General features: G+C 37.0%; 1 protein-coding gene across 4 annotated transcripts in view; it reads right to left on the reverse strand.

Moving 5' to 3' along the window:
* UBE3C (ubiquitin protein ligase E3C) overlaps positions 1–24,711 on the reverse strand; it is an 84,666-nt gene that overhangs the window by 15,388 nt on the left and 44,567 nt on the right. For all 4 annotated transcript variants that reach the window (XM_074868591.1, XM_074868601.1, XM_074868583.1 and 1 more), the window contains 3 exons: positions 23,412–23,544; positions 17,743–17,990; positions 4,102–4,314 (listed from right to left, as the gene is read on the reverse strand). In XM_074868591.1, the coding sequence (XP_074724692.1) occupies positions 4,102–4,314; positions 17,743–17,990; positions 23,412–23,544 (594 nt within the window). The remainder of the gene's footprint in view (positions 1–4,101; positions 4,315–17,742; positions 17,991–23,411; positions 23,545–24,711) is intronic.

Below are 24,711 nucleotides of genomic sequence, written 5' to 3' on the forward strand. Positions count from 1 at the left end.
TAACATTCATATTCTTATTTAAGAAAACCACCACAGTTTGTAATTTAAAAAAAAAAAAAAATCTGTTTTATGTATGGTTGCAATTCAAGTGAACAGTTCAGTTGATCCTATTTTGAACATCAGCATAATAATGAAATAAATATACACACTAAAAATCAGGAGAACAGTGAATAACGTAATATTTGTTAAGCACAATTCAGGGGATGTATCTTCTGGTTTATTGATAATAATCTGTCACACAAAGTCAATTTGCAAGGTGATTACAGGCAGAAAACAGCAAGTCTCTGTTGGTAGACAAACTTAATTGCTAGCTGCTGCTCACACAGATCTGTCAGTGGCAGCTGCTTCCTAAGCTAATGGAGAAAAAGGGACTATTTAGACGGTAAAGTGGGAAATATTTTAGGAAAGAATAAGGGACCTGTCATCTAGGTATTCTTTTTTTATGCATGAAGAAGTAAGACACATATCTCCAGTACCATTTCAAAAAGCACTCTTAGAGACAGTCAAGAACTCTTACAAATCTGTTTTTAGGACAGATGAAAATATTTTATCTTTTCTTTTGGAATCTGACCACTTTTGTTCACATCACCCCTGAAGTTTTTGCCCATTTTTAAAATAAGTCGATAAAGCTTTTCTTTCTTTCCCTGTCATCTGCCTTCCAGATGTTCAGGCAGGAGATCCAGGTAGGAGATTACATTTGAATGCTTAAGAATGCATTTGCCGTAAGTGTTATAAATCTGCCTTAGAAGGATCAGTCTCAACTTCAACATTTTGCTTCTGAAAAACCTCCAAAATGATTCATCTAAGCCACTGTATCCTAGTAAAGAAGTTGCCAAGACAGAAACGTTCATAATTATTTTCAAGGCTTCAAAATTTTCTCTCAGGGAAATTTAAAGGCAAAGAACACTCCTTTAGTGAGTCAACATATTTTCAGTAACAGCAACAGCATTCACATTTGTTTAAAAAGACAAAGAAGGTGTCCTGACACCAACTTCTATATTATATGGATTTCATAGAAAATGCTGCCATATACATTAATAGTGCTTTTATATGGATTTGTGCTTCTATACTTCATTTGTGGAGTCTTCTGATCATATTCAACTGTTCTAATCCATGTAATCTCAAGAATCAATGTCTGAGAAGACTCGCTGGAGTACAGAATCTAACTTTTTTGAAGAAAGAGGAAGACATATTTGAATCTTCCTCTCTTCCCTTGGACAGCCATAAAACGCACCTTCCTCAGAGAGAGAGAGGGGGGAGGAAGGTCTGAGAAAAGGAGGTATTTTCTTGAATTTGTTAACCTTACACTTATTATAAGCATTTTATAACCATTTTATCACCATCTAATCTACAAGATAAAAGGAAAAATAAAATCAATATACACAGCTACTTGAAGGCACCTGTAATTAGGCTGACATTCTTTTGAGACTTTTTTACTGGCCACCATTTATGCAGCAGATCCAACAGTTGAAATCTTAGGCTGGTATCGCTGCATTAGATAGGTCTTTATCAAAAGCTAAAGCTATTTGGGGTTGGAAGATAAGGTTGATGGCACAGCCTCCCTAATTAGCAGGTCTAATGTGCAAATTATTAAGTACCTTTTTCAACTTCTGGTGAATGCACTTTGACAATAGTTTAATGGGATCTAAAAGCACATTACAGGATTGGAATCAATATGCTGATAATAGAATTCCTACCTTCTACCACTGACAGAGGCAATAGAGCCCCTTTTGAATGTGTCTTTCATTGCAGATAACGCTTTTGTGCCACAATTGCTGGATGGGCACTGTCATGAGGATAGCTATTTACAATGATAGATTTATGATGCATTTATTGGGCACTAATTTATTAGATACTAAAGTGGTTGTTTAGCTGAAAACTAGATAATGTACATTCAGCGTAAAGGAGTGCAAATTAAGCTCTTTTCCCAAAGTGAATTAGTCTTACCTTGACACAATTAATTAGTATGCAATGATTACAGGAGTCAAATACCCGATAAAATGTATTTATCCATATGAGGTATATTAATGTAATGAAGTATAAAAAGTAACTTGTTGCATTAAACACAGAAGACAGTGACAAGAACCAATTTGTTCTGTTGAACTACACTAACATGTCGTGTCATTAAAAGATGGTTAATACTTCACACGTGTAGTGTTCTCTCTCCAAGTATAAACATAGCAAAACAGCATTAGGGTATTTCATTTAACTTACATTTCATTTAGTTACTCAGAAACTCACTGTTACATTTAATCTTCCTTTAAAAGTTACGCCAAACAATTAAAAATCAAAAGTCATAATAATACTAGCCATAGCCCTCAGAATTTTAACGAACAAATTAGGCTTCTTGTCAAGAATGCACTTTTTACATGGTTTTGTTGCAGTAGGTAGAGCTGGCAACATCTCTAACTTGAATCGCCTTTTATGTTATTTCTGAGCTACTTCTCTTTTCTATGTATTTGTATTTTCTGGATTTGTATTAGCTACGATCAACAAAACTATTACTTTAAGTGCATTTAAACAAATGGCTTTAAAATATAAACAACAGACTTTTTTTCCCCCCAGAAAATCCTAAATTATATTGGAAACTGCCATCTTTCGTGCTTTGCAACCTAGTAACCAAATACATGGATACTATAGAACTCAATTCAGTATCAGTCACTGACAGCACATGCTGCAACAGAGCAGGTACTCTACTGTACAATATTGTACAATAGAGTAGGCCCTCAAAGAACATGCTTTTTGAGACATCTGTATCACATGCCTTTATTTCAAGGCTTTGAGTGTTTTTCTAAAGACAGTGCAGGTCAGAAGTTTTTATATAGGGACCGTAACCCAGGGGAAAAAATAACATGGCATAAGTTTAATATGAAACATTATTTATATCAGGCAATTGTTGACTCTCCCCCTCAGTATGATTCAGGAATCCCAAATCTGAGGATACTGTTTTAAAATTGTAATGCAATCCAGGTTTTAGGATCTTCCAAAATGACAGGAAATGTATAACAGAAGAATACAGATAAAGTCCGAGCCTGATGCTGTTAAAGCAGAGGACTAGCTGCTGCATCTCCGTGGTGCTGCTGTCTCTATGAGATGCACATAGTCCCAGGCGTCCCCAGCCAACAGGCAAACCCAAGAGAACTGCTCACCCCCTTTAATAGTCTCTATTTCTTCCACAAGAACCAAGGCTGAATTCAGATGCTGCTGCATGTCACAATGTGGTCAAGTCTACTTTTTTTTTATCCAATTATTAAATACCATAATCAAGTATAAGTAGGCCATAAGTAGTACACAACTTTAAATCCTCAAAAATGAAAGACGAAGTGTGACAAAAGATTTGATGTGCTAATACAGTTAAAACTCCTTAAAGGCACACTTTTCAAGCTCTAGTGACACTTTATTTTCTACTATAAGTGATCTTTAGTACTCACAACAGAGCAAATAAAAGCCATAATCAAATTATATAGTACAATTGTGTCAAAAACTCATATTTAAGGACCTGACTAACTGGTTTTCAGAAGCACTGAACACCCATTTCTCCACTCTGACTCACCTGGTGTCTCAGCCCTTCAAAAAAAAAAAAAGGGATTTTTTTTTTAAAAAAAAAATTAAAGTCTAACTTCAGGCCCTTTACTTTGAAAACTACAGCTAAAGGAGACAACATTTATATCACCAAAAAGGGTCACTATTATCTAAAACCATTCTGATTTCTAACTCTGATTCCAAAACCAGGCAGTACTGTAGTTTACATATCACCTAACTTTTGCAATTATTTGAAGTGCAATCAAAGAAACAACATATTTTGTTCAAGAAATTATCTTGGGCAATAGAACTTTTCATGTATGATTGTTAGAAAATAATCACTATAGTCTACTCCTTGAAAGACCAGACCTTTCAGTCATCATCAAAAGTTTTTTTTCAAGTACACGATTAGTTATTGTCTATCCAAATATTGAATCAGAATCTCCATGATGCCTCACAACAAACAGCACCTTTAACAGTTGTTTCCTGTCACTTTTAAATTAAAAAATGATTTAGTAGGGTTAGTAATGATTCATCAGTCATACGTAAAAGAAAACAAGAAGCGAAAGCCATTCTTACCTGTGCTTCCCCAAGGTCATTATTTACCACAGTGAAGTTTAGTCCAAGTTCTTCCACATCCCCTTCATAGCTCTTGAGAAAAAGCAAATTTTTGTACATTTCTGGATCTAATGAAGCTAAATGATGAATGTCAACATCAGCACTTGTCCCCAGTAATTTTGAGAGGAAAAAACTAGCAAATGGCAGCTCCACCAGCATATTTTCATAAAGAGCCTGAAAAACAAAGCAATTAAAAACACATTAGATTTTATTGTTGTACATGCAGGAATCCTGAAGGCTATGGCCTATTCCTCAACTTTTTAATAATTCCTTCTTAATTTGGTGCCTGAATAGGATCTTCTGATATGGCAATAGCCCAGATATTGCATGAATTTAAAAATCTTAATCTGAAGTTTCAAATTTGAATGTTCTTGTGAAATACCAAGCTCCCAAATTTTACAAATTAATTATGTGGTGATTTGAAAGGTAAGATCACTGCTTTTCTCATCAATCTTGTACGAAGTATGATAGCAAACAGGAAGCGTTGCATAGGTTGTCAAGAAAAGCAAAGTTTGCTAAAGGACAATGGAACTGCATCAAGAATGTCTTCCAGAAAAAGTTAGGATCTCTATCTCCACTAGCACCGTCACGAGCGATATTCTTCCACTCATATCCATTGCTACACGTAAAATATTCTGCCCCTTAAAAATAACTATGTAAAACCAGCACATATTAAACTAATCCAAATAAACTATTTTTCTTGCATGTTATAGATTCATCACTGCATATTTGTAGTGAATTCTACTACTTAATGGCATCATCAAACCATCCTAATTTCCAAGTCGAAATCTTACCAGTTATGACTGTATCATATGTCCAATCCTTTCTATGCCTGACACGGTTACACCCGTCAAAAGATTACTGAGCCAAAAGTGAGCCTGACCCACATGCATAGCACTCATGAAACATGTATTTTTACTGTAAACTGAGTTTCCTCAAGAATTTTCAAAAATGCACAAAACTCCAGCAACACCACTCTCACTTGATCTACTGTATGACCACATTTTGATGTAATGCAAAGCAACTTTGTGTATTTTTCATATAATAACTAACGACTTCTTGTTTATTGGAAGAAAAAAGTACTTATGGTAGCTCTCAAAAGAAGGTGAGATGGCAATTTCACAGCTAAAAAGAGAAAGCATGACATCATTTAGAGAAAGCCTACATGAATAAAGAAAAAGTAAAAAACGGTTGCCTTTTAAAAAAAACATTCCTGAAACACGCTGTCTGTGCCTTTCCCATTGTCCAGTCTGTTTGCCACATCAGCATCTCTAACAATGACAACCAAATCTTTAAAATATCATTAATATCATTGCCAGGCTGATCAGAAAAGGCATCATCAACATAGTATCACTGTTTGTTCTCTTTTGACTCTTGAAGAGCAGTGTTTTGGCATTACTTAATTCCTCCATAATCACTGTGAACTTAGAAAAGCACGCACAATGAGCAAAAAAAGGAAAAAAGAATAAATGTAGCTGTAATCACTCAATGATATTCCACAAAGACATTAAGAAAAATATACACAATTCCTTAAACTTTTGAAAGAACGTTTCTATGAGGTGAGTTAGACCTTGCAGAAAGAATTGAGAATAACGAGTTCAAAGCCAAAGGGTGCATTATATTTAGAGCTGTATGATTTATTCAAGGTGTAGAAGTCGAAATCCTCATTTGTATAGTTGACTTTAAAAGCAAACTAGAGGGATAAATCATTAATTTGCAATGTATAAGGTCAGTGTTTGCTGTTCCTGCATTAGTAACAATAAAGCCATTGTAATTCCTTAAATACATCAAAGCTACCCGAATTTAAAATGGAATTCAATCTATGACTCATAAAATGTAAATGCAGAGGTGTAATTTTTTACACAAGGCAGGTTTAAGCCTTTAGAGCATTTAATATACAAGGACTAATAAATGATAGCACTAAAAACTATGATCACATCAGCTAAATGGATTATAAATTAAATTTCCATAATGTATGCAACTGAAATACAAATGTAGACATAAATCAAGGTATTTTCTAAACACAGGTTAATTACACAAATTCAAAACCTGTCTATTTTTTATGCAAAATAATCCACTTAGCATTTTTCAAACTGGTCTTAAGTCTTAGCCACTTGCAACGCTTGATCCTAGAAACCTATCAATAACTCCTCATCAGGAAAAAACAGCAATAGGTATATTGAAGAAACTTGTATGTTATTTTTCAAGTGTCTGTCTTTTATGAGTGTTTATTGCCAGAAATTGTGCCAAAATGATTTGAAATAAAAAGGATTAATTATAGTAGAAGCTTTTTAATATAAGTGAGTGCAGCTGCAATGCAATTAATGCAAATTGTGATGCTATCAGGAAAATAAATGTGAACAACATCACTGGCTATTTCTGTTTGCTGCCAAATAACTTCAGTAATTTACTACATTAAGAATCAATAAAAAAATAATGCATTTCAAATGCATCACTATTAATCTTCAGGTAGTTCCAAAGTGAACATTTATAACTTCATCTAAAAACTATATAAAGCATTTTTAAATAAACTAAATTGTGAAACTTGATAATAACTTTAATTACTTCTCTTAGCTAAGTGATTGCAGTATTAAAAACAAAGTATTTTTGGAAACAAGACAAACAGCAGTGTTGTAATTAGTTTGAAAGTCAAGCTATCCTAATAAAGTTTGATAATAAATGCACTAAAACTCCGGTAAATAAAATCACAATAAACTTCGTTTTTGTTTCAAAGAGGTAAATTACACCACTACAGCTCCAGCACTGTGCAGAGATGCTGAGGAATGCTGGTACAATTGAATATGACTAAATGAACTGAATCTTTAGTTTTCAGTTTCCATCTATCTTCCCTGTTTCTCAGTCAGCATAAACTGATCAAACTACCTGTTGCTGCCAAAAGATGTGATTCCACCCATTCCTGCCAGAACGATGAAATGAACCAGCTTGCTGATTCAACTGGGTTTCTCTGCAAGTAGAGTACTGTAGAGGAGAGGTTACATGAGCATACAACATGCTGAGTAAGGTTCAAAATTTACCAATTATTTATGTTGTGCTTTGTCTGGGGTGTTGGGTTTTGGTTTTGGGGCGGTGGGGTGGGTGTTGGTGGACACAACACGTACACTGCCTGAAGCTGAGCTTTCTTTCAAATCAGAATCAGATCCTAGTCACAGCTATGGCTGAAACTGGGTAGGAAGAGCAAGACCATTTGTTTCAACAGTAGCACAACCTTAGAGCTGCCAGTTGCCCATGGAAGTCCACCCTGATGGGTATTTTTCTTACTGCTAATCTAATGGCCAAAAGGGGAGATTCTCTCCTTCCCTCTTTTCCCTGAGTGAATTGTCTTGGGGAGCTGTAAGTTATCTGATTTTAAGCTTAGTTTTCTGCCCACTGAACTCTCTGACTGGACTCTGCAACGTCAACATAAAGGAGGCAAGAGCCCAACATCAGTGACAGGCAAGGGAATGGTGACCACCTCTTACAGAGGTAACCAGTTGTCAGATTAATTACCTTCAGTATGAAGCTGCACCGTTAGAATATACTTATTACAATAGAAGGTCACACTCTCCCTACAGCAGCAGTCGTCTTTGTTCCTCCAGCAATCAATGAGCAACAACACTGACAAAAGGAACTGGCTTGCTCTTGGAAGGAGGTGACTACTACTGTTTGACTAAGTCAGAAGTTCCTGTTCATACACTGCTTCAAAAGATCAAAGCCAGCAAGCTTAACCAATATTTATTTTAAAACTAACTTCTTCTCAAACTTCAAGTACTCTTACCCTTTGGCAAGTTTCCTTTAGCTCTTATGGTCATCACCTATGGGACGGATGCCGTTCTGTGATGAATTCTGAGAGTTCACATTCCCAACTTTCCTACCTAAATGAGCACCTTGACTTCATTGTCTCTATCCTGCAGTCCCATAAACTGCAACTGACTTACATAAAGCAAAAAAATCCAGATAGGAAGTAATGAAAGGAATAATTGGTGGTCAAATAGGACATCAGACTTCTAGTTTCTAACTTGGGGGGGGGGGGGGGGGGCAAGGAACAAACACCTTAACAGAGCCTATACAGCTCTGCCTCCTCGAAAGGCTGGGAGTATTAGGATTCCACTTTCATGGAAGTGCAATTTGCAGATGCAAGCTTGGGGCAAGAACCTCATCTGAAGCAGAGACAGGGATGTCTACATCAAGGGCGATCACCCAAGCACTGTAATGCTCGTAGGGTGACACATTCCCAGTAGCTAAAACATTACATCTGCTGAAAGGGCCAACCTGGATTTCCCAGCACTATTTTTCAAACTCATTTAGGTTGGGGATGTTCTTTAGGCAAAATTATGACAGTTGCAGATAACCATTAAAATAACTTAAAAGCTTCCAAAATAACTAAACAAAACAAAGCAAACAAACAAAACTGGTTTTTGGTAACAAATTATTTTTGGTACTCTTCACCCCAGTGTTTTCCCAATTATCTGACAATGCCCTACTAGCGGGTTTGTTTTGTTTTTTAAAGTAAATGGTTAAAAGAAGTTTCTTCTGGTTAAAAGGCCAAGATCAGTAATTTCACAATGGAAGACGTAGTATTCAGCAAAAGGAACTTCATACGCCTGCCTCCCCCTCTGTGTGTGAATGCCTGTAGGACACACCAAAATATTAAAAACAAGCACAATAACAGAAAGCCTACTGTGGTTAATAGGTTTTGACTTCGCACACAAAGCATGCAGTCTGAAGTCTGTTGCTTCTCTTTTATATAATAATAGCTAATTGCGATTACAGTACAGTTCAACTATAATTGACTGCAACATGGACTAGCTACAAAAGCCTTTACTCAATTCAGTGACACAGATCACAACTTGGTCATCTAAAGTGAAAAAATATTATGTTCAGATACTTGTGAATATACTGAATGCATTCATTAAACACCTGTGATGTGGGGGAACAAGGAAGGGTCCTTTTAAGGCAAGCAACTTTCAGAATATAGGCATGCCATCAGCAGCTTTAATAACAAATTATGGAAAAAAGATCTCGGCTGGAAGGACAGCTGTATACAGTACATAGTAAGAAAGGAACAAAAATGACACAGTTCTCTGGACAAGGAGAACGTTTCTTCTTGTTTTCAACATAATGAGAATAATATCTGACACGGTCACTATCACAATATTATTTAAGCACTACATGGGCACACAAGGTATTGTTCAGGTATCACCCCAAGATTTAGGAAACAGCTTTTCAGAATGAAAAGACTTTATGCAACAACCACACCCAGCAGCACTACAGGCTTGGGGAGGAGTGGCTGGAGAGCTGCCAATCAGAGAGGGACCTGGGGGTGTTGACTGACAGCCAGCTGAACATGAGCCAGCAGTGTGCCCAGGTGGCCAACAAGGCCAATGGCATCCTGGCTTGCATCAGAAATAGCTTGGCCAGCAGGGACAGGGAAGTGATCTTACCCCTGTACTCAGCACTGGTGAGGCCACACCTCGATTACTGTGTTCAGTTTTGGGCCCCTCACTACAAAAAGGACATTGAATTACTCAAGCGTGTCCAGAGAAGGGCAACGAAGCTGGTGAAGGGTCTGGAGCACATGTCGTACGAGGAGCGGCTGAGGGAACTGGGGGTGTTTCGTCTGGAGAAGAGGAGGCTGAGGGGAGACCTCATCGCCCTCTACAACTGCCTGAAAGGATGTTGCAGAGAGCTGAGGATGAGCCTCTTGAACCAAGTAACAAGCGATAGGACAAGAGGGAATGGCCTCAAGTTGCGCCAGGGAAGATTTAGACTGGATATTAGGAAGTATTTCTTTACAGAACGGGTTGTTAGGCGTTGGAATGGGTTGCCCAGGGAGGTGGTGGAGTCCCCATCCCTGGAGGTGTTTAAGAGTCAGGCTGACACAGCGCTGAGGGATATGGTGTAGTTGCGAACTGTCAGTGTTAGGTTAATGGTTGGACTAGATGATCTTCAAGGTCTTTTCCAACCTAGATGATTCTGTGAATGTTTTAAAACTGGAGGAAATTTAAGCTAATCATTTCAGATAAATTAGCTATATATAGTAGAAGCTACATGAGCATTACAACATACTGAATAAGGTTCAAACTGTGTAAACAAATTCACAGGTGAAGCAACTAAACCTCCCTGACTGTAAGAAAAGGCACTAAAGCTGCCTCACACTTTCAGGTCTACAACTAATTCTCTCATTTATTATTTCAATTAAAATGTTTCTTAAGAAAAATAATTAATCATTGTTCCTACTTTCCATTAATCCTTTACAACCCAGAACTCTCTTTTAAAACCAAAACAATGCTAAAGTCATACTCCTAGAAAGATCCAGTTTATGGGATGAGGCAGTAAATGACTGGGCTTAAATTCAGTTATTTCCCTAATCAGCCCCCAAGACCATAACCCTTTCTACTTCAGTCATTTTAAACAGTTACTATTAAATAATACTTAGCACTTACAGAGTGCAATAGATCTTCAAAGCTGTACAGAACCATTAATAAAAATGATAGAAAAATCGCAAAACCATTAGAACTTCCTTCTACCTTATTATTTATATCCTAGAAATATCTCATCACACTCACAAAGGCTTTGGGGCCAGCAAAGCCTTTTCTACCCTACTGAAAAAACTAAAAATGTGAGTTACATTAAAATTAACATTTTTGAAGCATTTTTAAAGCTAGCATTTAGTAATTTTAAGATAAAATAATTTCTTACAGATATACTTAATAATGTGTTTTAAAGTGAGCAAAACCAAATTGATATTGTTCCTAACACCCATATGACAAAATAAAACTAATTCTATCAGGTGTGTGTCACAACACACTATGTCTGCTATCTGGTAGCTTTAAGTCACTGTTTCTCAGTTCTCTGAGCTCTACACTAGCAGAGGCATCTAGATGCATTCGTATTACCATAGTAATGGAAAATCTGGTACATTATCTTCCCTGTATGACTGTGAAAATTCATAGTGCACTTTTTGTACAAATACTGGATGCTTTTTCTGTCTTTTAAAAAAGTAAGAGTCTGAAATACCACAGCTAGATGCCTGTAATTAGGCTTCTGAGAGAGCTTTATTAACACCCCCTGCAGCAGTGCTAGTATCCTCATATTATTTTTTTTTCATAAAAAATAAAGTCTTTTGTAAATTGGTTTTACTTTTGATTTCCCACTCACTGGGAATTTGAAGGTCAGTAAGTACAAGTTCACAGAAGTTCCAGAGATCTGAGGTAGCAAGACTCAGATGCAAAGGGCCTGCCTGTCAAATTCGCTGCAGTCAGTGTAAATACCTGAAATGGATTGCAGGTGTGTGATAAGCACAAAACGAACTCATGACTGACTCATCAACACATTACCATAAAAATGTAGGGATTCATTTCCAAAGACTCCATTGGAGCATATTAAGTATAATGACCCTGATTTTTAATTTAAAAATGAAAAGTCATGGTAGTATTTAGGACCTATTTAATTTTGTTAGAAGAATTTTTATTACCAAAATAAGAGTGCTTCAGAAATGTTGGTATTTGCAGAAAACCACCACATCAGCTTGGTACTTCCTTTCTGTTTTAATAGGAACAGTTATCTCTGTAACTTAAGCCATGCGTATTATATGAATTGCTATCAATGTCATTTGGGGGATTTTGAGGGATGAGAGAGGGAACGACTAGAGGTACCTGTGGATACTGGATAACTGATATTTATCATTCACTACTGAAGTTCCAGAAAAGGCTTAATAGATTTTTCTTGTCTCAAATTTAATCATAATTTAGTAAGAACTGAAGATGAAAGGAAGACATCTCCTCCTTATTTAAGTTCTAATCTTCTGGAAAACTGAAACATTTACTACTACATACTAACCTCCAGATATGCTTCTAAGATAAATCTGTATTTTAATAGCAGTGAAACTAGTCATTTTTGAAGACAGTTCAAAATAGAACAAAAAATTTCAGTAAATATTCCAAACCTAATTGATTGAAATGGACATAGGTGTTTCCAACTGTGAAAAAAGATCAGGATACCATTACCACACACTCTAACTGTTTATTTATTCCCTGTCTAGGAACCTGATTTAGAGGCAATAAAATGCAATCAGTACACAAACCAGAAGCAGGAATCATCTGCTAATGGAACTTTTAATTGAGGAGTGACCACTGACATGAGGTAATTCTTTCCATGCAGAACTCCTTGCAGAGACCCTTATGCACTTTATCACAGTAAACAATCACTAACATATGCATTAAAGAAAATTTAAATACATTATGACCCAATAAATATCACAATCCATCAATACACACTTTTCCTTCCTAAAGATTTAGAGTTAAAATACCACATTTCAGCAGTCTTTTAGTGCTAGACATATATTTACAAGGTTGGTACTAACATAGCTATTTGTAATCAAAAGATAATTGGTTATGTTCAATGAACCAGAACACAAAGGAATTGTCAAGCTGAATAACCATGTCAGAAAATAGAGTGAGATTAGTTTACATCTACATTCATAAATCATGAAATAACTTCTATAAGGTACAAAGTTCACTCTTATGATTGTGTTTCTGCACTGTGAAAGTATAATTAAAAGAGCATGCCACTTTACATGGTAAGTTCCTGTTTTGATTCCATTTCAGATGATTCAGGATTTTCTGAGACAAATGATCATCAGCTAACTTGCTTTTAAGCAAAATGCTGACTCTACAAAATCATGTGCAGGGTAACTGAAATTAATAAAACAAAAAGTTTATACAAATTACCTCCTCTTTGTATCAGTATAACTAATTCCAAACCTTTCTAGATCCTAGTAGTATCAATTGTGGCTGCAACACAAATCAATTAAGAGTGTACTGATTTAAGCCAAGCCAAAGTGGATCTTAATTAAACAGACAGTAAGCAAGGGGAAAGGTTAGCCTAAAAATCAGAAGGAAAAAACACACCACCCTTCAGCAGTCAGAGAAACAGGAAGAGTAGGAGCGCAATGCTTCACACACCATCCTATCAAATGTTCACAGTATACGAAACCCAGTTCTCACTGTAGTTTCCTTGCTTTGTTTTCTCTCTACAAGGTTTTGGCAAAGAACGGGCACACAAGTATGTTACTAGAAATATTTGCTTGAAGGTTTTAACTCCATATGTGCAGCTTATTAATGATTTAAGAGTTTAGGATCTGATCCAGGTCTTGCTGTGAAAAGGCTCCCACTGATTTAATCTATCTTAGATAAGGCCTGAGGATGATTAAGAACTACTCTAGTTTTTCTGTGAAATGGATACTGTAGACACTGCTAATCTTAGAATTGTACCTTGCAGCCAGGAATATCATCTCACACAACAAATGATCTATCACAGCTCTATTCAAAGTTACAAACAGTAACCACAAGGCACACTCTCTAAGATACAGAAAAATAATCAATAATTAATGGTCCCATATTTACTGCTAGGGTAATAAAATTTGTATTTGATCTACTATTACCCTTCTAATGCTTAATTTTACCAAAAGACATATTTTATAACTTTTTTCCAATTATATATGCTTAACATTTAGATATGTGCACAGAACAGTCCATTATATCTTAAATCAGTATAGTAACCTACAAAAAGTCATATGAAAATAAACAACTTAAACCTTTATCAGTGTAATAATATCCACCAGGCCATGCAAATTACTGACCTCCTATATAATATTAAATATTAACGATCAAAGACTAAACCTAGATTGTCTCATCTATCCATCACCAAAATAATGCTTAAATTTAAAATAAACACATTATTTTTGCTCCATCCTTTCTGCTTCTCCCAAAGTTCTTTATTTGGATCCACAAAGGAAGGACTCTGTTCAAAACAACAATAACCTGTTGTTCTTTATACTGCCTTCCCAACCATTTAAGACAAAAGCTAGGCCTTGGTAAAACGACTCTACATCTTTTCTGAAAACTCCAGTGTCTTCCAAGAACTGCAGATTCTATTGCTTAGAAGAGACTTCATACTGTATTTCAAAGATAGTGCATATGTTCTTCAGCAACATGAATGCATGACTCACTAGTGCTCTTCAATATGCTGGGATAAGAGAAGAGAAATTGAAATGGTAGAATTCAGCATAAGCAAAGATGCTGAGTGTATTAGACAAAAATCTCTAGTGTCAGAAAGAGTCACTTTGTTAAAGGTGCAAAGACAATCATTGCAAAACATAATACATGCAAGAACCAGCAGGTTTATGTCAAAAAGGAAGAAGAGGAAACCATGAAAATTATCATTCTGATCTTTCTATGGACTTTCTGCCATATTCTTAAACTAATGCTGATACTTCATGAATTTTAAGTAAATCATCATAAGAATGAGCTACCTAATGTCAAATAATTCCAAATGCAAAGAATGTCCCTTTCCCCAACATCTGTCACATTAACATCACTGAATAAATGCAAATGTAAACTGGAAATGGAGACAGATAATACAGTATACAAGACTGAGTTTAGGTGAGAACAGGTGAAGTTCAGATTTTAATTCTGTTATCTGTCACTGTTTTAGTGATCACTGTTTCGGTTGAAACAGTTAACCAGCATTTCCCTCTTCCCAGCAGACCATTCAAGAATCAGCACAGAGAAAATCTTCATTTAAGATTCTCAGGTGTTGCTTCCAAACTTCCCTTCTCTGGCTATGTTACTTGAAGTTTTGGCAGTCTGTCAAAATAGCAACTTTTGTGTTTTCCTGGGCCAAGTCCACTACATTGCCAAAGCTGCAGCAGGAAAGTCTGCACATGGAAAGATTTTTTAGTGCTGCCAGAACAACTACTGCATGTGGAAAGGAAATTAAACCAAATCAGGTGCCTTCCCACAGCCCAAGCCTACCTACTGAGAGAGCACAAGGATTACAACGTCCCATCCATGCTTCTGGGACACCACATGGGACAGGACTTCACCTTCCAAAGAGGACAATGAAGAGAATTTGGGGCTAGAACACCTCTATCTGAAGAACCCCAGCAGTCTAGGACACCGTCAGCTCTCAAGCAAAGCCTGGGACTCAGAAAGTCACTGCGATCCTTCCAGTGGGCGAAACTGAAACCCCACCAGTGGTGGGAGACTGCCACCAGAGGTTTGCATGGTAAGCTGAGCTGAGCTTTTACTTTTAAGGAAGAGAAGGGAAAATGCTTAAAAAGGCACCAATGTTAAAATAATATTTACATTACAGAGTAAAGTCACTGAAAGTTGAGAAATGTAAACTTTGGAAGTGTTTGAGTAGCTGTTGTTTAAGCAAACTCATTTCTGCTTTTTTTTTTTTAAGAATGATTTCAGTCAACAAATGCAATTGCATGATCACATGGTATTATTTCTACAAGACCTTTTGTTCATTTGGTGATCAGTAAAAGTTGCATGGACAGCCATGCATTTTGTATAGTATATAGATTTAAATTTCTTCACTAACCACAAAAATACACCCCAAATAGTCCATAATTCATCTAGGGTTAAAATAATTTAAGATTTTAGACATACCATTTTTAAAGTTAAGTTTTAAATTTTTGGATGTTTCTACTTCTGAACTGACCAATTAACAGAGATGAAACTTCCTGACGAGAAGAAAAAATGAATTAGGTGTAAATCTATGGTACTGAAAGTTAAATGCATTTGGGTATTAGTATGACATGGTTACCAAGAAACAGAGAATTTCTATAAATTATTATATTTTAATGTATTTGTTTTCTGATAACATTGAAACTTCCTACGTGAGAGTTTTTGGTGGCAGCGCTCTTTACATACTGGTTTCCACAAATAAGAAATTGCTGCGGATGCCTGATTGCTTCCTTTGCATTATATCTATTTTGTTTACAAAGGGGCTTTTAATAATCCACTATTGCTCTCAAATAACCCTGTGCAAAGCATAAAATGGACACATTTTTGAAAATGGGTGAGTGAGTATTCAATAACTTAACCAAGATCACAATACTGGCAGGTTTTGAATAGTATGGTCGTGCCTTATCTTTCTGTTTAATTCATCAGGTCTCTAAATACACTACTAAAAGGGTGTCTGTGCATCTGGGTAGAGATAATTATTAAGTAACACTGTCAATTCTTACCTTATGTAAACATACTGCAAATACAAAAACAATTTATGCTTTCAAAATGTTAAATAATAGATCCTCTGTTAAAAAGACAAAACCAAAGCTACACTAATAGCATTCTATGGGAGCGAAAACATTTTGTAACTTCTGTCTTTATGCTTAATATTTGAAATCCAGTTGCAGAAGGCAGCGTGTTGTTTTGACAGAGGAAATTAAAGATTCAAAATTAAAATCTTTTTTTTTAAATAATGTTTCAAACTTCCCCATGACAGCTGAGCCCTGCCTCATTCCTAGATAAACACTGAACACTTCTGAAGTAACTTCCTCACAACACCACAGCAGTATTCACTTCTCCACTCCCCAAATGTATACATGCAGAAAGAAAATGAAGCCTTGGATCTGTAACATAATTACAAACTGTTGCATTAGTACTAAATCCATCTCCCATTAAGAGCGGGAACATGCTTCAAAGATTATTTTATTGAAATGGCCGATTTGAAATTTTCACTATTTAACAAGTTTGGATATTGCAATAGCTAGGATACATTAGCAGAGAATTTGCCTACAAAGTGGCAATTTAATCTAAATCAACCGACTGGCAATTCTAAAGAACAGCACTCTCTTTCAACAATTCAAGTTTGCCAACAACATCTCTTAAACCGCTTCAAGTTACACTAAAAGGACATCCAACTATATGTTAAATCTCACTGCAAGTCAGCAGGATTTTAGTCTCAGAAATAATTCAGACAGTTAAATGGGACTTTTACATCTTAAATTCCTTCAGCTTTAGATAGCCAAGTAGCAATCAACACATTTTTTTTCTGAAATGAAATTTGTATTTCAAACTTCCATGACTACTAGCTTTACAGAAGTTATTTCAAGGGTTTAGAAGGAAATAGGCTCAGTACTACACCTAACCATAAAACTGAATATAATAAATGTTTGTAATGGTTTCTCTCTTTTTTCTTCCTCCCCCTTCATTTTTTCATATAGCTCAACAAGTGTGTATTAGTCTCTGAACATGCACAACACCCAAATATCAAGCACTAAAACTCAAGAAAGATGCAAAATGTATGAAAAAACAAAGAATAAAAGTTAATTTGCATATGGCTCTTAAGTATGATAAATACTCAAGGCAAATTTTAAATGCTAACAAGAATCGTACACCTAGAAACTGTTTCTGAAAATATTAATTTCATATTATCCAAGTGATGAAAATTAACTGCAATCAAGAAAGCTCCAGGTTAAGAATCACCATAAGCAGAGGAGTTCTATTCGCTTTAATCAATTTAACTTTAGGCAAAAGGATAAACACAGAAGCAGATATATGCATAATTTACTCAACTGGCAGTCAGGGTATCTCAAATTCTCTGTATGTCTCAAGCATGTAACTTATTAAAATGAACCAGAAATCTGGGTGATATGTAAAAATAATGTTCAGATCCAACATCTGACAGTTATTTTTCCTCAACTCTAGAAAAAACAGCATTTTTCCCATCTACCCTTATCTAAAAAGAAAAAAACATTACTGAATAATTTTAGTACTGCTAAGTCTTCATATTATACAACACTGTTTTTACCTTTCCAAGCATTCTTCCAAGAAAGTAGTAATGTCGGGCGTAAGAGTCTCCAACAAGCATCTGTGCAGCAGGATTAGGGTAAAGAAGTCCCTCATTGGTGGTCTTAAAAAATCCCTGGTTAGGGTTAAACCCTGATTTAAGTAGTTCATTCAGAAATTCTCTGAAAATTCCACCACCATCAATACCAGCTTCATCAAGACCATGTGCATTAAGTAAGTGAACACGAATGCGCTTTTTTAGATCAGGTTCTGCAGAGAAAGGAGAAAGACAAACTCAGATACAACTATTCACTTGAACTTTGTTTGGATTAAAACACATGTAACTACACATACAAATATATCGACACTAACTTTATATAAAAAAATTGAACCAATAGCTAAAATCTATGGCTTGAGTTTTGGAATATTCAGTATATAAAACTCACTTTGTACAAGGGATCTTGCTTTAAGTCATCAAAAGATGGAGTGGAAAGACACTTAGGTAGAGGAAGAAAAAAAACCCTACATAATATTTTAAAAAGCCCCAAGAATAATTTGAAAATTCTATTTATATAAAAAATTGTGAATGTAAGGTTCAACTTTTTCCTGTCTGAAGGAACCATCAATAAGCACTGCATTCCCCTAGAGGGCCTGATTGTTAAGCTACACCATTAAATAGTATTTGAAATTTAACTTAGTACTTTTGATACTTTGGACTCATTGCTATGACATGTAACTCCAGTGAGCAAGGTGTGGTAAAGATGGACATGTTCTGAAGGCAGGTGTTCTGCTTGTTTCTTAGGAGACTGCCACTTGAGAAAGCAAGCAATATTTACTCCTTGAACTATGTATACATAACAGGGAAGGAGGACCTTTTCGCTCAATTCACTGAAGGCTTCCAAAGATCTAACCAAATATACAGCTTTTATGCAAACTCTTGCATCTCCTAAGCTTGCATCCCAGCAAATTAGACAGTAATAAACCAGTAACAATAAAACTTTCTACTGCTTTCATGTGCTACAAATGCAACACATTATGGATGGACAGCTGATGTTCATGAAAGAGACTTCAGCACTTTGTAGCAACAGAATTTCTCCTGAACCACCAAGTCTCTTACGCTCGCCCATTAGCAAATGCCTCTACGTCTACCAGTAACTTCCCACTTCACACTCAGTTATTTTCAAAAATTACCTATTCTTCATTCAAGTGAAATGCTCTCCTGCACAAAAATTCGGCTGGCTGGAAATAGAGGGCAGCCATTTTTAGCCACAGGCACTGCAATAGGTCCACTCACCACCATTCAAAACAAGAAGGCACAACACTGGCAAAAAAGAGTCTTAAGCACACAGACATTCTTTGTCTGGAGACTCCTGAGATATCGAGCATTAATGTTAAAACTTTTATATACAGAAAATCTTGGTTTAGTGCTTTTTGGGGCCTTATGAAGCAAATTGGTTATTTGTCTCTTCCTCTGTGTACTGACAACCAGATTTATAGCAAGGGGAGAAAAATGGTCCTAAAACAAATTCCCATGTCAAAACAGGTGACCAGGTAGAGGTGGACCCCAAGTTAGTGCCACCTCTGAAAAGTTCAGTTCAGTTTTATAACTCATACAGCTAGAATGTAACTAAACCGTTGCTGGAGTCCACTGGAGGCTATTCTGAATATTTCAGTCACAGGGGAAAAAAAACCCCAACAGAGAAATGCTTGCACATTATTAAGCATACAACACCAAATAAAAATATTAACCTACAAGATCCAACCGAGTACATTTCTGCTATTCCAAGCTTGTTTTCTTAATGATCTCAGATAAGGCAATACAGAAACATTAACTTTGAACAGCTCTCTTCTCAGGGCCAGTAGACAAACTGGATGCCTCTTCCAAATCAATGTTCTTCAGTCTCTCCTAATCAATTCTAGGACCTCATCTATCATCTGTTCAATCTCCCAGATCAATTTTAATCAATTCAGTCTACAGTCTTGAAATTGTGTCTCTTGCAATTTTCAGGAATTTCTTCTTTTCTGCTCTCCCACTTAGTGCCTGACCTACTCCAGAACTAAAATTATTTTGAAAAATTATACTGTCTCAGCATACCATCTGTTTTAAAAAGTCCAACCTTCTAATTTAGTCTTTATTGACTCTAAATAGCACCAGTGCTGCCATAGTACAATACTGGATAGCACTGTATATGTGTGTGTGCATATGTGTGCATATACATGGTGTGTCATGCACACACACAGAAAAACAGATTTTCAGACTTCAATGGCCAACTATCACTATGGCTTCTCTGCACCTGTAAACAAGACAGAAATCTTCACCTAGAGATTACTCTACTTCCAAATCCCTTGCTACAGGCTTATTGGGTTCTCCCTTGTCACTGTTTTATGAGTCATTTTCTTCCTAACGAAAAGCTGAAAGCATTATCTGGAACTACATACATGTATATGCAGGTAAATTTTGTATTAATACAAAAGCTCTTTTTGCTGAAGAGAAGAGGCTTGACAGAACCACAGAACAGCTTGGACAGGTTGGAAGAGACCTCATATGATCCAAAATCCCTGCATTGAAAGCAAGGCTAATTTCCAAGTTAGATCAGGATGCTCAGTGCCTTGGTCTGTTCGAGTTCTCCACTGATGGAGATTTCACAGCCTCTCTGGAGAGCCCATTTCAGTGCTTAACAAGTCTCATTGTGAAATGTTTTTTCTATATATGTATGTCCAATAAAAATTTCCCTTGCTGCTACATATCACCACCGCACCTAATCAAACTGGCTTCTGCAACCTCCCAGCTGCAGTGAAGTTACAGCTTCTTCTCATATGCCACGTCCTTCAGTCCTCTGTATCACCTTGGTGGCCTTCTGCAGGACACATTCTTGTATGTTAACATCTCTTTTTGTACTGGGAAGTCCAAAGCTGGACACGGTTAATTGGTGCTGAAACCGTGAGCTATGTTCTTGCTAATACAGCCCAACATTCAGTTAGCTTTCATCTCATCAAGGGGAACTCTTTATTTGTTCAATTTGTTGGCCACTAGGAACCCTGGGGTCCTTTAATGAAAACAGCCTTCTAGCTGGTCAGTGCTCAGTCTGTACTGCTGCATGAGGTTGTAACAGCCCAGGTACAGGATCTAGATTTGGTCTTCCATAAACTTCATGAGGCTTCTGTAAGCCCTTTTCTTCACTCTGTTGAGGGCCACCTGAGTGGCAACCTGACCTTCCAGTATATTTACTATTCCCCTCAATTTCATATTGCCTGTGAACTTGCTTCAAAACTGGCTGCTCATCGCTTGGATGGGCATACATTTCGCTGGGTAAAAAACTGGCTGGATGGCTGGGCCCAAAGTGTTGTGGTGAATGGAGTTAAATCCAGTTGGCGGCCGGTCACGAGTGGTGTCCCCCAGGGCTCGGTTTTGGGGCCACTCCTGTTTAACATCTTTATTGATGATCTAGACGAGGGGATCGAGTGCACCCTCAGTAAGTTTGCAGATGACACCAAGTTGGGTGGGAGTGTTGATCGGCTCAAGGGTAGGGAGGCTCTGCAGAGAGATCTGGACAGGCTGGAGCGATGGGCTGAGGCCAACTGTAGGAGTTTCAGTAAGGCCAAATGCCGGGTGCTGCACTTCTGCCACAACCACCCCCAGCAGCGCTACAGGCTTGGGGAGGAGTGGCTGGAGAGCTGCCAATCAGAGAGGGACCTGGGGGTGTTGATTGACAGCCGGCTGAACATGAGCCAGCAGTGTGCTCAGGTGGCCAACAAGGCCAATGGCATCCTGGCTTGCATCAGAAATAGCTTGGCCAGCAGGGACAGGGAAGTGATCTTACCCCCATACTCGGCACCGGTGCGGCCACACCTCGACTACTGTGTTCAGTTTTGGGCCCCTCACTACAAAAAGGACATTGAATTACTCAAGCGTGTCCAGAGAAGGGCAACGAAGCTGGTGAAGGGTCTGGAGCACATGTCGTACGAGGAGCGGCTGAGGGAACTGGGGGTGTTTCGTCTGGAGAAGAGGAGGCTGAGGGGAGACCTCATCGCCCTCTACAACTACCTGAAAGGATGTTGCAGAGAGCTGAGGATGAGCCTCTTGAACCAAGTAACAAGCGATAGGACAAGAGGGAATGGCCTCAAGTTGCACCAGGGAAGATTTAGACTGGATATTAGGAAGTATTTCTTTACAGAACGGGTTGTTAGGCGTTGGAATGGGCTGCCCAGGGAGGTGGTGGAGTCCCCATCCCTGGAGGTGTTTAAGAGTCAGGCTGACACAGCACTTAGGGACATGGTGTAGTTGGGAACTGTCAGTGTTAGGTTAATGGTTGGACTGGATGATCTTCAAGGTCTTTTCCAACCTAGATGATTCTGTGATTCTGTGATTCTAATGGTGGAATACATCCTAATATCCAGACTGTCATACTGCAGATTAAGTTTAGGAAACACGCATTCTAAAATTGTTTTTGTAATTTGATAAAACTACATTAAGTTGAAATGCAGTCTTCCCAGAAAATGTGCTTCTCATTTAAAGCTATTTTCTTGTTAAACAAATAGGTTGACTTGCCTCTTACTTGACATTGTATTATTCAAAATCTTAGCCTGCAGTTGCTGAGTTGTATTTTCATGCGGGGGGGGGGGGGGGGGGGGAAGTGGAACACAACAGACTCAACTTTTTCGATTTTCCAATTCCATTTAATTTTTCTCTTTTTAAGAAACTAGTTAAATGACTTATACTAAACTTTGTATGATAAAACTGTTCACAACCACTATGAAAGAGGCTAAATAGTCAACTGCACATATAACTTCCAGACAATTATACAGTGACATCTCCTTATTAGCCTTTAAAACTTTCCAAAAACAAGAGAACTTAATTTAAAAAAAATATATAGTCTAAATGTATCTCTTTTAGGTAGACAGAGTTGTAAACACAGGTACTGAAACACAAAATCCTATTTATAAATAGAATAGTATCTTTAATACTACCAGAGTAAAGGAAATTAAGAAAAGGCATGATTTCCAGTAATTTTATAGAAACCAAGAATATCAACATCTCTACTTCTTCCTCTCTAAACTAGCAGTTCTCCAGGAGGGAACTTACATGGCACAGCAGGTGAGATTCACATGGCAAATTTCGAGTATTTGGCAAATATTCTTTTTCTATGCAAAAATACCATATAACTAACAAGGACTTTATTTTGACAGGCTTTATCTAAATTGGAATTTTGGCTTCTAGAGCAGCCGCTCTCACACAAATTGACACTAAGGTATGATTTAAATCAATGTAGTAAAATACATACTACTGCATACTATCACTACAAAGTGCACTACATTATCCTTATCAGTCACCCTGCACCTAACAAATCCTGTGCAGCCTACATATATTTGTTAACACTGATTACCAAAGCAGATAATATCTAATGAACTACATAGATAAATATGCAAAGTACAGTTATTTGGACAAGTAAATGGGAAGAAAAGCCCCATAAAAGTAGGTTTGAACTAAGGAAGGGTGTGTTAAAGAGTGTGACTGCAATTATAAGAAAGTGGATAAGAATTACTTTACACAAAAATGAGGATATTTATAAAAACTTTCACACCTCAGAACTGATATTCTTTTAACATCCTACTCAAGTAAGCAAAGACGTAACTACATGGTAAGAACAGCTAAATGTTATAAACAAGCTGATAACTTAATTGTAAACCTACCATTTTCAGGAGAAAGTTTATCATAAGCATCTTCATAAATGTAATTTCTTCTGATAGTGACATTAATTCCATCCAAAAATGGCCCATCTCCTTGAACTTCTTGTTTATCAGCATAGATCAGTCTTTGGAAGATCTGTTAAAATGAGTGAAAAAAGAAATCATGTCATTGTGCAGATCTAAATATTCAATGAGAGATGGTTATTCACTACTATTACTGTCATTTGAGTTGCTTCTGGGCACTCATTTTCAAGTGATTTGTCTTCTCTCTCATTGAGCTGCAGAAACATAATACAGAGCCATGTCCCAGGGGAGGGAAGAAGAGGAGACAGACATACAAAAACCTTTTTCATGCTAAGGTATCATCCTCAGTTCTTTCTACATAAAGAAGCATATCTACAGACACTGTGTGAGTGATTCCAGTTTCATCTCCCTAACTTTCAGATTTCTGAAATGCAGAGTATTTAAAAACAAAGGGAAAAAGTCACAAGAATATTTTCCACACACAGAGACTATGCTCAATACTAATAAATAATTTTTTGTCGCTTTTGTAATGCTTAGGAACATTCCCAGTAACCAGAAGTTAGGTATCAGTTCTCTTCTCAGTGAACAAATAATTCAAAGCAAAATACTGGATAGCACTGCCATATTAAACAACGAACCAGAGCATCATACCAATTAAAAAAATAATGCCAGCAGCTGAAGTACAAATTGAACTTCACATTGCCCCTTTGCAAGTCTTCACCACAGGAACCTGTTACAGTTCACCTGAGGAGTAACTGGAGCGACCTGTGTTTCTATGCCAAGATGCAGCATGGGAGGGGGTTGCCTAATGTATAATAATGTTCAAGATACCCTCAATCCAGGGAGCGTCTGTTTACTACAACCTCTCTTGCATCTTTCCCATACTCAATAAATAGTTCAGTATGCTTTCCGAGGGATGTAGTCTCCCAATAATATCACAGACTGCTTCCTTAACTAAGAAGATTAAATAAGAGTCTCCAGGGATGTTTAAAAACAACAAATTTACCATGAAAGAGCAAAATCTGACAACAGCAGACAAAGCTAAAATAAGGTCTCACATCTACTGTTTCTATGGACAACTGTAGGTAGTGGAGAACCAGGGTTCCAACCAGGAAGATTACAGTGTAGACAAAGCCAGATTCTTCCCTAAGGTACACAGGAGGAAGACAAGAGAAAAATAGTCCTAAACTGCAGAAAGAGAAATGCTGAATAGACATAATGAAAAAAAAATTCATAATGAAAGTGATTAAGCATTGGAATAGGTTGCACAAAGAGTCTG

Source organism: Strix uralensis, chromosome 1, assembly GCF_047716275.1.
Source record: "Strix uralensis isolate ZFMK-TIS-50842 chromosome 1, bStrUra1, whole genome shotgun sequence".
In the NCBI taxonomy this organism is placed as follows: Eukaryota; Metazoa; Chordata; class Aves; order Strigiformes; family Strigidae; genus Strix; species Strix uralensis.